Source organism: Saccoglossus kowalevskii, chromosome 16 (genome assembly GCF_978046115.1).
Source record: "Saccoglossus kowalevskii chromosome 16, keSacKowa6.1, whole genome shotgun sequence".
Taxonomy (NCBI): Eukaryota; Metazoa; Hemichordata; class Enteropneusta; family Harrimaniidae; genus Saccoglossus; species Saccoglossus kowalevskii.
The window spans coordinates 5,308,286-5,321,967 of record NC_140656.1 but is presented as its reverse complement, the minus strand read 5'-3'; the positions used below and the strand labels follow the sequence as shown (position 1 = coordinate 5,321,967).

Here is a 13,682-nt window from a genome sequence, read left to right as displayed (position 1 = left end):
TATGGACTCAAATTGTTAACCCATTTTTCCACTTATTGTTTTTTTATTCAACAAGGGCATCATGAAATATGGTTTGATTTTTACAGGTATTCAAATATTTGTCTGCAAAGTACTACATCTTTTTTGATGGGGAAGGATATTGTATTTAGGAAATGTGTTGCTCGGCACTGTTGCTGATCACAACCTGCATCGAGGGAGAGAGGGTTGTTTATTGCGTGTATAAGGCCGAAAGGCGTTGTTATTCTACTCACGGGGTTTTAATATAGCTAATATTATAATCCAGGAAATTCTTTAAAAATGGCCGGGATAATTATGTGTGAACCGACCGAACTGTACAACATTTTACAGCAACAGACAACATATCCGAACCTCAGCGATCCAAACTACCTGTTATTGATCGGTATGTGTGTACTTATATATCTCCTTACCATAATAAAGACACGTCTTCTCGTATGTCTGTAATATTATTGTATAGATATTGATAACGTGTCCACCCGCTAGTATGATCTTCCCCAAATGTACAGATAAATTAATAAATATTGCGTCAGTTCATTGATTGATGTGACATACACCGGTGTTTTATCATTTGAGAAAACACGTTTGTGACTGCAATTATTGATCGCACCATTCCATGATCGCACGTCTGTAATTTGAATGGGCATGTTTGTTTTGTGTATAAAGGTTTTGATGTTGTGGAAAACAGAGTGTATATTCATCACAATGAGCGATGAACTCGAAGTCATTAGGTTTTGCAATATGTGACTTTTGTGTACAGCCCAGATAGCATGCAAAGACATTTGCACTGACCTTCGAAAACTGACCCTTCTGTCAGTGGTGGCTGGATGGTCGTATATTGAATAAGAAGGCCAAGCAACAGGACTCTACTCAAGACTAGCTTTTGTGATATTGTTCTTGCACAATCATGAGTGGATCATTTTCCACTAACTAAATATGACATAAAATATTACTGTCCATAATAACTTTGGTCCACATTCAGATAAATGTTTATAAATCACAAATGACAGTTGAAAACTATTTGACCAATCAGAGTGATAAATTTCATGTCACCTTGTTGTCTGCCATCAGGTATCTGCACGCTATATGGAATGAAACACCATGAGGGAAAATTTGATTGTAGCTAATTCATAACACGAGACAGTCGGGATAAATACATTATAACCAGCTTGAGCTTTTAAAAACAAATTGTTAATTATATATGAAATTGTTTAAAATGTAATTGCATGGGTTTCTATGTATTATGTTTTTCATCATATCTATAAAATTTGGCTGGTGTCATAAGCTGAAAATATGATATAATGTCATTACATGGTGTCTATTGTTGTTGCAAATTTGAATGAATTGACATATTACATGTAATACTGTGTTTTAAATGAGATGGTATTTTTCCCATTAATGCATCACATTTTAGTCAAATTGTGTTAAAAGTATATACAGTAGATGCCAAAATTGTGCTCGAACTTTTTTAAAAAACGTTTTAATATTGTGAGAATCTGAATATTATTATTATACAATCTAGAGCACAAATGAATTAAATTAAAAATTTGCTATCATGTGATGCTTCTTTCTTATTGGTAATAATATTAGAATTATTGTCATATAACGAGTACCGGGTATGTCATATATTTGCTCTGCAACTTCTAAAAAGGAACATAGATTAAAGTGGGAGGGTTGTCACCTGCGCTCGCGTGGGAATTGAGTCCCATGTGACGATAACAACACAAGCTAAAAATGCAAAGGCTCATGGGTAGATGCTTGTTTGTAAACAATGATACGCTATGACCATCTGAAGCATGCGCAGGCGACGACTCCCCCGCTTTAATTTACAAAGAAAAAGCATGAGATCCATTTTGATAACAATTTATTTACAATGAATCAAACATAATGTATATATACATGGTTGTATTTCAGATTCAAGGAAAGTAAACGAGTACAATGAAAGTCATGTTATAACATCAAAAAATGCACCAACAGTAAGTGTACATATTATTTTAACCTTAAATTGCATTTGTCACATGCCAAGTGCATTTTTTAAAATTTGTTTATTTCATTATTTATTTTCTGTATCTCTGTTACAACATGGATAAATGATTTCTACATTCTTTTCTAAATTCAAAATTGTTTTATATCTCTTGCCCCTGCTAAGGATAAAATAGGTGTAGCCACATTGACTAATGCTAATTATTTTTTATTTTAATATCGAATTTCAAATTAGATTAGACATTTCGCAAATGAGGCAAAATGGAAAAATCATGAATCATGTCAGAAAAAATTGTGCTACTGAAACATATAATTTATAGCAAGCAATGTTTTTCTTACGTTTAATTTATTTTCTGTGGATGATGACATGCTTTTAAATGATGCCAATTTTTCAGTATATTTTGTGTACAGTCCAGAGAACCACAGAGACCTTTGCACTGTCCTTTGCAAACTGATCATTCTGTCGAAGCCAACTCTAGTATCCAGTGGTGTATTTATTTGCCTATTCTAGTAGAAATCAACCGAATGCATGTGTTTGCTTTGGTTTTATTTTGGGGGTTTTATGTAATTTAACATGCATTTGTTTTTTAATATTTCTTTTGTATCACTGTATTTTTGAATAATATTCAAGAATCTATCTTAGCAATTCATTTAGAGATTGCAACATTGTGTGTGTATTAAATCCCACAATGAATGAAGGTTGATTTATCAGAATACAGCGTATTTATTTATTTCATAATCACAGACAAAGGATGGTGAATTCCTCGTACCATATGATGCAGAGTTAGAGTGTAAAACCCATGTGGTAGTAATTGATAATAACACTAGAAGTTTGAGAGAAGATGGTAAGTATGCATTTTGACTGTAGGAGTATAAACAATATGTATACTGGATTTGCTCTATTAGAAATGCTTCTCTCATTGAAACACAAATAAAGTAATAATTAAAAAAGACTTAAGTTTTACCATAAGCAAAGCATAGACCATCTACCCAGTACGTAATAAAGCAAATACGGTAAGCCAAAAATGTCTGTCTACACAGATTGTACTGTAGAATACTTTATTTTATGATTGGAATTTATTTTCGCTGAAGGGATGATTCCGTGAAAATAAAATCCAGCGAATATACTTTTTTTCCTATATTTCACATTAAACTCATCAAAAATCAGTGAAAATAAATTCCATACACAACGCCCAAAAAGCCTTTTCAGCGAAAATTAATTCCAGCGAAAATAAAGTATTCCACAGTATGAAATGCGGATACTAGTATACTGTAAAACATGTTGAAATAGCTGGATACAAATTTAGGGAATTTGACTCCATGCATGAATTACATGTAACTGAATCTTATAAATTTAGCTAAAGTGCCAACTATCTCATTGTGAGAATATACTTTCTTTAAAATCAGCAATATTACAGATTTGTTAAATTAGGTAAAGTAACATGCTAGCTAAAAACACATGTTTTACAGTATGCACAATATATTAACGTCACATTTAAATACTCTGATATGGAAGTGATCGATGACATTACTGGTATATGTATTGACAGCTTACACTCCAGAATGTCAACTAAACCCAATTTCATCGCCACAACTGTACTTAAGAAATATGAGGAAAAATATATGGAAAGAATATAAATTTTATTTAGATTCTTCTATGAATTTCAAACTGCAAACTCAGCACATTTGTAACATTTCGTATCTGAGAGCATACTTTTCACCAGAGGCAACCAATGCTGTATTTTTTCCAAAATTGTATTGTGACTTCCAATAGCATATTGATTCATGCTTTTAACGAGGCTTTTGCTCTCAACCAGACAGACTTAAAACATCTCTTTAATCGATTCCCTGATTACAATTTTTTCCTACAATGCAAGTACCAGTATATATGGCTTTTGTATTAATTAAATGAACCAGAAATACATTAAATATAACAGTTTCTGTCTGCTGTTCTTTCTCATTCCTAGGACTTGCCTTAGATTGTGGACACATCATGTCTGAAATGGGCAGTAAAAATCCAGTCAAGGTCCTTCGAGGAGGATATGAAGATTTCTCAGCACTCTATCCATTCCTCAGAACTCAGAAAATCATTTATATGCCGCAAGAACTAGATGCACTGAAAACATACCCCATTGAAGTACTTCCGGGTCAAGTGTACCTTGGCAATCTAGAACAGTCATGCAGTGCTGTTGTACAGAAAGACTTAAAGATCAAAGCAAGGATTAACGTTACATTACAAAATGACCAATTGTAAGTTAAAAGTGTTCCTTAGTTTTTTATGTTCATCAATGTAGTGTATGGGCTGCATATAATGTTAGATAAACATAAAAACAGAAGACCAGGGAATTTTTTTAATCGGTTAATATATTTTTTTATTCGTTAAATTATTATTTCTAAGTGTAATTAATTGTAATTGTGAAGTGTGGAATTTATACAAAAAAATAGACCAGCAGATTTAACCTGTGACAGGTAATTGCAGAAGTTACAAGACCCACCTGTTCTAGACCGCCAGTTTTAACTTGTGACAGGTAGTTGCAGAAATTACCATACCCACCTGTCCTAGACCAGCAGATTTTACCTGTGACAGGTGGTTGCAGACATTACCAAACCCACCTGTCCTAGACCAGCAGATTTTACCTGGGACAGGTGGTTGCAGAAATTACCATACCCCACCTGTCCTAGACCAGCAGATTTTACCTGTGACAGGTGGTTGCAGAAATTACCAGACCCACCTGTCCTAGACCAGCTGATTTTACTTGTGACAGGTAGTTGCATAAATTACCAGACCCACCTGTCCTAGACCAGCAGATTTTACCTGTGACAGATGGTTGCAGAAATTACCATACCCACCTGTCCTAGACCAGCAGATTTTACCTGTGACAGGTAGTTGCAGAAATTACCAGACCCACCTGTCCTAGACCAGCAGATTTTACCTGTGATAGATGGTTGCAGAAATTACCAGACCCACCTGTCCTAGACCAGCAGATTTTACCTGTGATAGGTGGTTGCAGAAATTACCAGACCCACCTGTCCTAGACCAGCAGATTTTACCTGTGACAGGTAGTTGCAGAAATTACCATACCCACCTGTCCTAGACCAGCAGATTTTACCTGTGACAGGTAGTTGCAGAAATTACCAAACCCATCTGTCCTAGACCACTAGATTTTACCTGTGACAGGTAGTTGCAGAAATTACCATACCCACCTGTCCTAGACCAGCAGATTTTACCTGTGACAGGTGGTTGCAGACATTACCAGATCCACCTGTCCTAGACCAGCAGATTTTACCTGTGACAGATGGTTGCAGAAATTACCATACCCACCTGTCCTAGACCAGCAGATTTTACCTGTGACAGGTGGTTGCAGACATTACCAAACCCACCTGTCCTAGACCAGCAGATTTTACCTGGGACAGGTGGTTGCAGAAATTACCATACCCCACCTGTCCTAGACCAGCAGATTTTACCTGTGACAGGTGGTTGCAGAAATTACCAGACCCACCTGTCCTAGACCAGCAGATTTTACCTGTGACAGATGGTTGCAGAAATTACCAGACCCACCTGTCCTAGACCAGCAGATTTTACCTGTGACAGATGGTTGCAGAAATTACCAGACCCACCTGTCCTAGACCACCAGATTTTACCTGTGACAGGTGGTTGCAGAAATTACCAGACCCACCTGTCCTAGACCAGCAGATTTTACCTGTGACAGGTAGTTGCAGAAATTACCATACCCACCTGTCCTAGACCAGCAGATTTTACCTGTGACAGGTAGTTGCAGAAATTACCAAACCCATCTGTCCTAGACCACTAGATTTTACCTGTGACAGCTAGTTGCAGAAATTATCATACCCACCTGTCCTAGACCAGCAGATTTTACCTGTGACAGGTAGTTGCAGACATTACCAGATCCACCTGTCCTGGACCAGCAGATTTTACCAGTGACAGGTGGTTGCAGACATTATGAGATCCACCTGTCCTAGACCAGCAGATTTTACCTGTGACAGGTAGTTGCATACATTACCAGATCCACCTCTCCTAGACCAGCAGATTTTACCTGTGACAGGTAGTTGCAGAAATTACCATACCCACCTGTCATAGAACAGCAGATTTTACTTGTGATAGGTAGTTGCAGAAATTACCAGACCCACCTGTTCTAGACCAGCAGATTTTACCTGTGACAGGTAGTTGCAGAAATTACCAGACCCACCTGTCCTAGACCACTAGATTTTACCTGTGACAGGTAGTTGCAGAAATTACCATACCCACCTGTCCTAGACCAGCAGATTTTACCTGTGACAGGTAGTTGCATACATTACCAGATCCACCTCTCATAGAACAGCAGATTTTACCTGTGACAGGTAGCTGCAGAAATTACCATACCCACCTGTCCTAGACCAGCAGATTTTACCTGTGACAGGTGGTTGCAGAAATTACCAGACCCACCTGTCCTAGACCAGCAGATTTTACCTGTGACAGGTAGTTGCAGAAATTACCAGATCCACCTGTCCTAGACCAGCAGATTTTACCTGTGACAGATGGTTGCAGAAATTACCATACCCACCTGTCCTAGACCAGCAGATTTTACCTGTGACAGGTGGTTGCAGACATTACCAGATCCACCTGTCCTAGCCCAGCAGATTTTACCTGTGACAGGTGGTTGCAGACATTACCAGATCCACCTGTCCTAGACCAGCAGATTTTACCTGTGACAGGTGGTTGCAGACATTACCAGATCCACCTGTCCTAGACCAGCAGATTTTACCTGTGACAGGTAGTTGCAGACATTACCAGATCCACCTGTCCTAGACCAGCAGATTTTACCTGTGACAGGTGGTTGCAGACATTACCAGATCCACCTGTCCTAGACCAGCAGATTTTACCTGTGACAGATGGTTGCAGAAATTACCAGACCCACCTGTCTTAGGCCAGCAGATTTTACCTGTGACAGGTAGTTGCAGAAATTACCAGATCCACCTGTCCTAGACCAGCAGATTTTACCTGTGACAGGTAGTTGCAGACATTACCAGATCCACCTGTCCTAGACCAGCAGATTTTATCTGTGACAGGTAGTTGCAGAAATTACCAGACCCACCTGTCCTAGACCAGCAGATTTTACCTGTGACAGGTAGCTGCAGAAATTACCATACCCACCTGTCCTAGACCAGCAGATTTTACCTGTGACAGGTACCAGTTGCAGAAATTACCAGACCCACCTGTCCTAAACCAGCAGATTTTACCTGTGACAGGTAGCTGCAGAAATTACCATACCCACCTGTCCTAGACCAGCAGATTTTACCTATGACAGGTACCAGTTGCAGAAATTACCATACCCACCTGTCCTAGACCAGCAGATTTTACCTATGACAGGTACCAGTTGCAGAAATTACCAGACCCACCTGTCCTAGACCAGCAGATTTTACCTGTGACAGGTGGTTGCAGAAATTACCAAACCCACCTGTCCTAGAACAGCAGATTTTACCTGTGACAGGTGGTTGAAGAAATTACCGGACCCACCTGTCTTAGGCCAGCAGATTTTACCTGTGACAGGTAGTTGCAGAAATTACCAGACCCACCTGTCCTAGACCAGCAGATTTTACCTGTGACAGATGGTTGCAGGTGTGTCACTGACATGACAATGTGAATTACCGACTGTCACTTGTACATTTACTAATCTGCGTTGTTTTCCTTTATTACAGTTTTTCACCAGAAGACACTGACAATTTATTGCACATACCAGTCCCTGATGACGATGAATCAGACCTTTTTTCAAAATTTGAAGCGGCTTGTCAGTTCATTGGTAAGAAATGTGCTCGAATTTACAAAACATCCCTGTTGTTTCACATGATTAATATTTCAAGGAGATAATGCCCCATGTTTTATTAGCAACAATCCAACTATGATAAACTGTAGGTTTACTGGCATAAGCCAAAAGAGTTTGTATCAAGGGGCAAATGTACCGGTAATTCTATTTTTTTTTTTTACATCATCTGTATATCAAAGAAAGCTTAGAAAGAACTCCCATGTGCTGAGAGTATTGGAGACACATTAAATATAATTCGAAATTACTTAGCTGAAAACTAATTATGCAAATCAGAAAATTAATATGACCAGATTTGAGTGTAAAACTAATGAGGTCTGCGCAATGTAACAGAAAATCTATGTCTCCAAGTTTAATTGAAATGTGATTAGAACCAAAAAATTATGAATTATTATGCTTATTAGGGAATTAATATGAACAGATTTTTACCCCAAACTAATTAGGTTTGTACATTGTCCTAGAGCATCTTTGTACTTAGTTTCATTGAAATGGAATAATTAGCACCGTGAAAACTCCAAAATTTCGACCCCTCTAAAAATTTGACCGCCTATTTATTTGCCGGGTTTCGGTGTTTTATTTACCTCCAAATTTTCGACTCCACTAAAAATTGCCGACTCATTCTTATTCGAAAATTGCGACCAGTTTTAGTTTTCCCCCAAACGAAAAAAAAAACAGATGTGAGCGTTCAAACGGGACCTTCCTCAAAGGCATGAATCCGGGTTTCTGATTGACTGAGAGATTTTTATTTTATTGGTAACGAAAATATATTCTAAATAAACGAAGTTTCAAATAAAAACGAACACAAAAATCTCGGCATGCTGCGTTTCTGAATTGTTGATTATTACTGTACTCAGTAGTGATTATAATAATGTACACAAAATAAATTTGTTGAATGGTTATGAAATACAAATAAAAGTCAACTTAGTTTCATCGTAAGCGAATGATTCCGGTCTCCTATAAACGTTTGATGCTGTAGGATATCCGCCATGTTCTCTTAGGTCAAATAGGTCAAATCGCTAATTAACCAATCAAAAAGCTGGATGATGCGAAAACGGCATGATTTTTTTTAAATAAAAAAATTAGTTGTTTTTAAAAAATAAACTGGTCATCTGAAGAATAATTTAACATTGTTCACAGTGATAACAGCTCATTGTCGAAAGGAAGCTTACCCGCTCACGCTAGTCACGATAAAAATCATACACGTGTACTCTTGAATAGACAGACGTCAATGACTACGGTAAAACTTAGACTCTATTTTAGCCGGCAGGATTGATTGAAATGTCCGAAAAATGACGCCAAAATACACCTTAAAAGTCCCATTTTATTTTCTTAAATCCCATTATATTTTTTAATCCAAGGGCGAATTTACGGCAGAATTTGGTCCCTCAAATCACCGGTACGGTGCTCAAATAAGGGACACGTGAGCTTTGATTCTAACCGGATACATTGCACTGGGTCGGGGAGATCGTTTGCTAAACTTCCATGTATCTTTTGTCCAATGGGTACCTGTACTTCGAACATTCGCAAGTTTTCCTAGGTAGTGCGAGACAGCTTTGTCTTTTGACCTATTAGTTTTGTGCTGACCTCTTCTCCGCGTCTTGATGTTTTGTTTTGCTTGTCATAATACTCACTGATTGATGACTTTGTTTAGATTTTGAGTTACAACTCGGCCACGACCTTTGCTTTTACCGTGAAACATGAGGAAGTTTACGTCAATTGACGGACATTGCATTTTTTAAAAACTAATGAAGCACACTGTCTATCATCCCCATTTTTTTTTGCTGATTTCTATTCTGAAAAATTCGACCGTCCGAAAATGCACCTTAATTTTGACTCTAAAAACACGTCACATTTCTAACACAAATTATTTAAAACCAGTCGAAATTTTGGAGTTTTTACGGTACTTTAGATATCAGTGTGAAAGATTAAAATTGGTTAATTATGCAAATTAGGTAATTAATATGTACAGATTTTAACCCACAATTATTCAGGTCTGTCTATTGTCCTACAGCATCCATGTACATTCATTGATATGTGATGTATAGTACCTGAGATATCAGTGTGAAAGTTGGTTAATTATGCAAATTAGGTGATTAATATGCACAAATATTTACCGGAAACTAATTGGGTCTGCATAATTCTAGATTCATTGAAATATGATGATTAGTACTTTAGATATCAGTAGAAAAGCTGAAAATTAATTATGCAAATTAGGTAATTAATATGCACAATTATTTACCCTAAAACTAATCAGGTCTCTGCATAGTCCTAAAGGATCTATGTACCAAGTAGTACTTGAGATACCCGTGGAAAAGCTGAAAATTAACTAATTATGCAAATTAGGTGATTAATATGCACAAATATTTATCGAAAACAATCAATCTCTGCATAGTCATTGAGTATGTAAGTACCAAGTTTCATTGAAATGTAATGCTAACTACTTATATCAAATGCTGAAAATTAATTAATTATGCAAATTAGGTAATTAATATGTACTGATATTACCATAAAAACTATCAGGTCTGTGCAGTGTCGTATGACATCTATGTACCAAGTTTCATTGAAATGTGATGATTAGTACTTGAGATATCAGTGGAAAAACCGAAAATTGACTAATCATTATGCAAATTAGGTAATTAGTATCCACGGATTATTACCAAAAACTAATCAAAACCTAGCATTAGTTCAGAGCATCTATGTACCAAGTTTCATCAAAATCCAATGAGTGGTTGTTTAGATATCAGTGGAACAGCCATGGAACCACTAAAAAATAGCTAATTATCATGCAAATTAGGTAATTAATATGCACGGATTTTTACCAAAAATTAATAAAATCTGCGCATATGTTCAGAGCATCTATGTACCAAGTTTCATCAAAATCCAATGAGTGGTTCTTTAGATATCAGTGGAACAGTCATAGAACAGCTAAAAATTAGCTAATTATCATGCAAATTAGGTAATTAACGAGCATGGATTTTTACCAAAACCTAATCAAATCTGCGCATTGGCCCAGAGCATCTATGCACCAAGTTTCATCAAAAACCGATGTATGGTTCTTGAGATAGCAGTGGAACAGTCGGACACACATACACACATACACACACACTAACTGCAAAGACTCCCATTTTGTGCTTCGCACATGGGAGTCAAAAATGAAATTGCTGCCAGCAAATGCTTAGTTGACAGCTTTGTAGTATTCTAGGAGTTTTCAGAAGCTGTAGTAGTTCATCATCTGTATAATAACACCCAAAGTCAATAACAAATAGACCATTTACTGTTTACTGTGAGATCCCACATAAAATCAAATGTAAAATCTGGACAAAGGTCACAGCGTTGTAGTGATGTCAAAACATGAGATTCAACAACGCGAGTATTTTGGTGGTATCTTCATGCTTAATAATGTGCTATCCACTTGATGCTAGATTTTGATGAATTAAGGGTATCTCAATGCAAGATTCCCCCACCAACAATCATCATTTCAATACTGAAAAGAAATTCGAAATCAAATTGTTTGATTTTTGACAGATGTTCGGTCCGCATCTTTCACACAGTATGCAAGAACAGAAAAGTGAACAGTGAATGGAAAATCATCCATTATATCCCGTGAAAAGCAAGCATCGTATTCAGATCGCGAAAATAACTGTAATTTCAATTCATCTAAATTTGTAATGTTTCCTTTCTTATTTCAGAATCGCATACAAAGGCAAATCGAGTGGTGTTTGTGTACAGTGATTTGGGAATCAGTCGAAGTGTCACCATAGTATTAGCACATCTCATGTATCTTTACAAATGGTCTCTCAAGGTACGACTAAACCCTCTCCTCATTAAATTTATTTTGTCCCTTCAATTCAAGGTACCAGAATTCAGGTTCACCCTCCCCTTCATTATTAATTACCCATACTCACTACAATTGCCAATCACCTTCATTACCATCACTGTGATTACAAGAACTCTTGCACAAACCAACTACCATGCTATTTACTTTTTCATTCGCAGGACGCTTACAGCCATGTTGAAGAATGCAAATTTAATATTCGTCCTAACAGAGGTTTTGTCAGTCAGCTTTCTCAATGGGAATCACAACTTTACGGTGAAAGTACAACAGATATAGCAGATCCTAATTACTAAATTGAGACAATTTATTAAGAGTACTACTTATAATAACTTTCAAATTTAAACATTTTAATATTATCTCTATATTTTTTTTTTTTTTAAGATTCAAGATTTATAATTAACGCTTATTATCTTTTTTAGTCCGAAATTGGATACTATTAGTTTGGGACTTGTACATGCTTTGACTGATCTCATTAAAACTCAACACAGACCATGTATGATGACTTTTAGCATTTATAGCATTTGATATAATATGGTTGACTGGCAGCCATTTTTGTCCTCAACTTTGCTTAAACACGTCTTGAATTGTTTCTCAGAGATGAACTGGTTGATTTCATTGAAACTTTGTATCATGATCATGTTACATGACTAGTGGCAATTTAGTTTGCATTCAAGTCTGAGCCGACTCTTCCCTAATATATCACCTGATTCAGTTGAAAGTTTGCACACGAGTTCTATACTCACAAATACCATAGGTTGTGTTTTGTGATTTTATTCAGTTTGTTAAATTGATGGCCATTTTATCTAAAATTGTAAAATCGCAGTCTGTAAATGTGTCCGGGCAACACCATTTTTTGGAGATGTAGGCACAACACTTCTGTGTAGAGATGTGAATTGTACGGAACATTGAGATCGAATACCAATAATACCAAACAGGAACTGTGTTTGTTTAGTAGACAACAAAATGTTCCAGGTTCCTGATTGAGTAGTTACTTGTATTTTTCTGCGTCTGTAGAACAGCATTAGTTAAAACAAAATAGACACTAGTTGTTTCATTTTGAATCTAATCTGCTAATCAAAGAGGCCTCCTCATATTGACGAATGCATGTACCAAATTTGAGTGTCCAAGATACAGGTGCAGACAGACGTACACGTAAAACTGCAAGTCCCGGTTTTCAGACTACATGCAAACAAGGACTTATTAACACACAGGAGCATTTATAGTTCAGGTCTGTTATAACTTTCAGGGTTACCAGCCTATTTTCCGAGAAAACGATTATATTTTGATGAGTGGTGGTCATTTTGTCAGTTATAACTGCAGTTTTGATCATATGCCATATTTTACTATGAAAACAATGTATATTGTTACTATACGCCAGAAAATTCATTGAAATTAACACATGTGCACCAGAGACCAGTTTAGCAGGTAAATTTTAAAATAGACCAGTTTTAAAAACTCCTTTTCATTCGCAGTTGACATAAACACAAACCCCGCCACAGTTTGGAAGTTTCAGTATCTGCGCTCCAAAGTATATGGTGAAGCTGCAAAGTATCAAAAGCTTACAGCTAAGTAATTGACTAAGTATGTTTACTCAATTTACTCGACAAACAATATTGGCAAAACCACAGGAAATAGCCTACATGAAATCACTATACGAATTACCAAAACCTGCAGATACACAAGTTTCCGAAACTTTTACGATAATTTAGAAAGCAGTATACGCATACCAGAAGCACTAGGAAAAAAAAAGTGATTATGGATAAATCGCTGGAAAGTTTTTAAGACTTATTTTATGTTGTGCTTCAAGAATCCTGCACTCTGGTTTTAAAAAGTGATTATAAATACAGTTTTGCTTTGTTCTCAAAATGTAAATTGTACACAAATTGATATGTAATCATACTTGCCTAACCAAATTCCAATGTAAAGCATAGATTAAGACAAAATAGGCACTGGTCAACAATTTTGAATCTGATTTTCAAACCAATACATCTGTATATCTATTACATAATGTACTGAATACATCAAATTTG

General features: G+C 36.5%; 1 protein-coding gene across 1 annotated transcript; it reads left to right on the top strand.

The window, feature by feature from the left end:
• The first annotated feature begins 178 nt into the window (after positions 1-178).
• Positions 179-12,146, top strand: LOC100374459 (serine/threonine/tyrosine-interacting-like protein 1). Its single transcript, XM_085491653.1, has 7 exons — positions 179-400; positions 1,930-1,991; positions 2,744-2,843; positions 3,966-4,248; positions 7,696-7,796; positions 11,507-11,619; positions 11,814-12,146. Exons 1-7 carry the CDS (start codon positions 298-300, stop codon positions 11,943-11,945), a joined length of 894 nt encoding a protein of 297 aa, XP_085347779.1. The 5' UTR covers positions 179-297; the 3' UTR covers positions 11,946-12,146.
• The last annotated feature ends 1,536 nt before the right edge of the window (positions 12,147-13,682 follow it).

Coding starts and splice junctions, on each gene's coding strand:
- LOC100374459 (XM_085491653.1), top strand. CDS start 298: ATGGCCGGGATAATTATGTGTGAACCGACCGAACTGTACAACATTTTA. Junction 401..1,929: donor AAACTACCTGTTATTGATCG/GTATGTGTGTAC, acceptor GTTGTATTTCAG/ATTCAAGGAAAGTAAACGAG. Junction 2,844..3,965: donor TAGAAGTTTGAGAGAAGATG/GTAAGTATGCAT, acceptor TCTCATTCCTAG/GACTTGCCTTAGATTGTGGA.